Here is a 2,267-nt window from a genome sequence, read left to right as displayed (position 1 = left end):
GAAATGTGAGGGGGAAAATGGTGGGAATCATGAGGGGAAAAGAGAGGGAAAGGTGGAGGGAAATGTGAGGGGAAAAGGGGGGGGATCATGAGAGGAAAAAAGAGAAATGTGAGGGGAAATATGAGGGGGAAAAGGTGGGGAAACGTGAGGGGAAAAGAGGGAAAGGTGAGGGGAGAAGGGGAGGAGTGTGAGGGAAGAAAAGGGTGGGAAACTTGAGGGGGAAAGGGTGGGAATCATGAGGGGAAAAGAGAAATGTGAAGGGAAAAGTGGGGGAATGTAAGGGGAAGAGAGAGAGAAATGTGAGGGGGAAAGAGAGGGAAATGTGAGGGGGAAATGGGGAGAAATGTGAAGGGAAAAGGGAGGGAATCGTGAGGGGAAAAGGGCGGGAATGTGAAGGGAAAAGAGAGGGAAAGGTGAGGAGAAAAGGGCGGGAATCGTGAGGGGAAAATGTGAGGGGGAAAGGGGGGAAATGTGAGGGCAGAAAAGGGTGGGAAACGTGAGGGGAAATGACAGAGAAATGTGAGGCGAGAAGGGGAGGAAAATGTGAGGGGAAAGGGGGGGAAATGTGAAGGGAAATGAGTGAGAAATGTGAGGGGAAAAGGGTGGGAAACGTGAGGGGAAAAGAGCAGCAAACCTGAGGGGAAAAGAGTGAAAAACGTGACTATAACCTAAAACTATATTTAACACATTACTTAAGAGAATTAATACAGCATTACTTTCTAACACAGCACATATAATATATTTAGTTAAATTAATAAATAAATAATAAAATACGCATTTTTCACACCCTGTATAATCCCAGTATGATCAAGTACGATCCAGTATGGTTCCAGTACAATCCCAGTACAATCCAGTACGGTTCCAGTACAATCCCAGTAGGATCCAGTACAGTACCAGTACAATCCCAGCACGATCCAGTACGGTTCCAGTACAATCCCAGTAGGATCCAGTACAGTTCCAGTACAATCCCAGTAGGATCCAGTACAGTACCAGTACAATCCCAGCACGATCCAGTACAGTACCAGTACAATCCCAGCACGATCCAGTACGGTTCCAGTACAATCCCAGTAGGATCCAGTACAGTTCCAGTACAATCCCAGTAGGATCCAGTACAGTTCCAGCACAACCCCAGTACTGTCTCACTGTCCTTCCTTACAAACCCAGTATGATCCCAGCAAGATCAGCTACAATCCCAGTTTGTCCCAGTCCCTCCCAGGACTGTCACTCCATTCCCGCCCCAGTTCGCCCAGTCCGGGACGCGGCCCGTACTGGGAGGGGGCGTGGCTAAAGCAGGGGGCGTGGCCGGGATACGCTCACGTGTCTTGCTCTGTGGGCGTGGCCATGGAGCGTGGTGAAGCGGAAGTGGCTGTGACGTCCCTTCCGGAAGAGCCGCGAACATGGCGCTGTTCGAGCAGATGCGGGCGAACGTGGGGAAACTGCTGCGGGGCATCGACCGGTACTGAGAGCACCGGGAGGGACTGGGAGAGCACCGGGAGGGGGTTGGCGGGGGCTGGGAGGGGACCGGGGGGACCCTGAGGGGATCCCAGGTGTGCAAAGGGCGGTCCCAGCTGTGTAAAGGGGGTCCCAGGTGTGTCCAGGTGTGTCACATCCTCGCCTCACCTGCACAGGTACAACCCCGAGAACCTGGCCATGCTGGAGCTGTGCAATGGGGGGTGCCAGGTGTGTCCAGGTGTGTCCCAAGTGTGTCCAGGTGTGTCACATCCTCCCCTCACCTGCACAGGTACAACCCCGAGAACCTGGCCACTCTGGAGCGCTACGTGGAGACGCAGGCCAAGGAGAACGCCTACGACCTGGAGGCCAACCTGGCCGTGCTGAAGCTGTGAGAGCTCCTGGGGAAGGATTCTGGGGAGCTCCGGGGGAGTTTGGGGGTCCTGGAACTCACCTGGGCTCACCTGTGCAGGTACCAGTTCAACCCAGCCTTCTTCCAGACCGGGGTGACGGCGCAGATCCTGCTCAAGGCGCTCACCAACCTGCCCCACACCGACTTCACCCTCTGCAAGTGCATGATCGACCAGGCCCACGTATCCTGGACACCCCAAAATGGGGGGCACCCCAAATCTGGGACACCCCAAATCCAGGGAATCCCCAAATCCAGGGGAATCCCCTAAAAAACCCCAAAATCCAGAGGGAAACCCCCAAATCCAGAGGGACTTCACCCTCTGCAAGTGCATGATCAACCAGGCCCATGTATCCTGGACACCCCAAAATGGGGGGCACCCCAAATCCAGGGAATCCCCCCAAATCCG

The 2,267-nt window shown here is 54.5% G+C and overlaps 1 protein-coding gene across 1 annotated transcript in view; it reads left to right on the top strand.

The window, feature by feature from the left end:
* Window positions 1–1,333: 1,333 nt before the first annotated feature.
* The window catches only part of EIF3K (eukaryotic translation initiation factor 3 subunit K), a 6,606-nt gene continuing 5,672 nt past the window's right edge, over window positions 1,334–2,267 (top strand). The window contains exons 1-3 of the mRNA XM_014311462.2: window positions 1,334–1,456; window positions 1,742–1,840; window positions 1,922–2,042. Coding sequence (XP_014166937.1) covers window positions 1,398–1,456; window positions 1,742–1,840; window positions 1,922–2,042 — 279 coding nt within the window. The 5' untranslated portion in view covers window positions 1,334–1,397. The remainder of the gene's footprint in view (window positions 1,457–1,741; window positions 1,841–1,921; window positions 2,043–2,267) is intronic.

This window comes from Geospiza fortis, unplaced genomic scaffold (assembly GCF_000277835.1).
Source record: "Geospiza fortis unplaced genomic scaffold, GeoFor_1.0 scaffold1239, whole genome shotgun sequence".
Classification (NCBI taxonomy): Eukaryota; Metazoa; Chordata; class Aves; order Passeriformes; family Thraupidae; genus Geospiza; species Geospiza fortis.
This window is presented reverse-complemented; position numbering and strand designations above follow the sequence as displayed.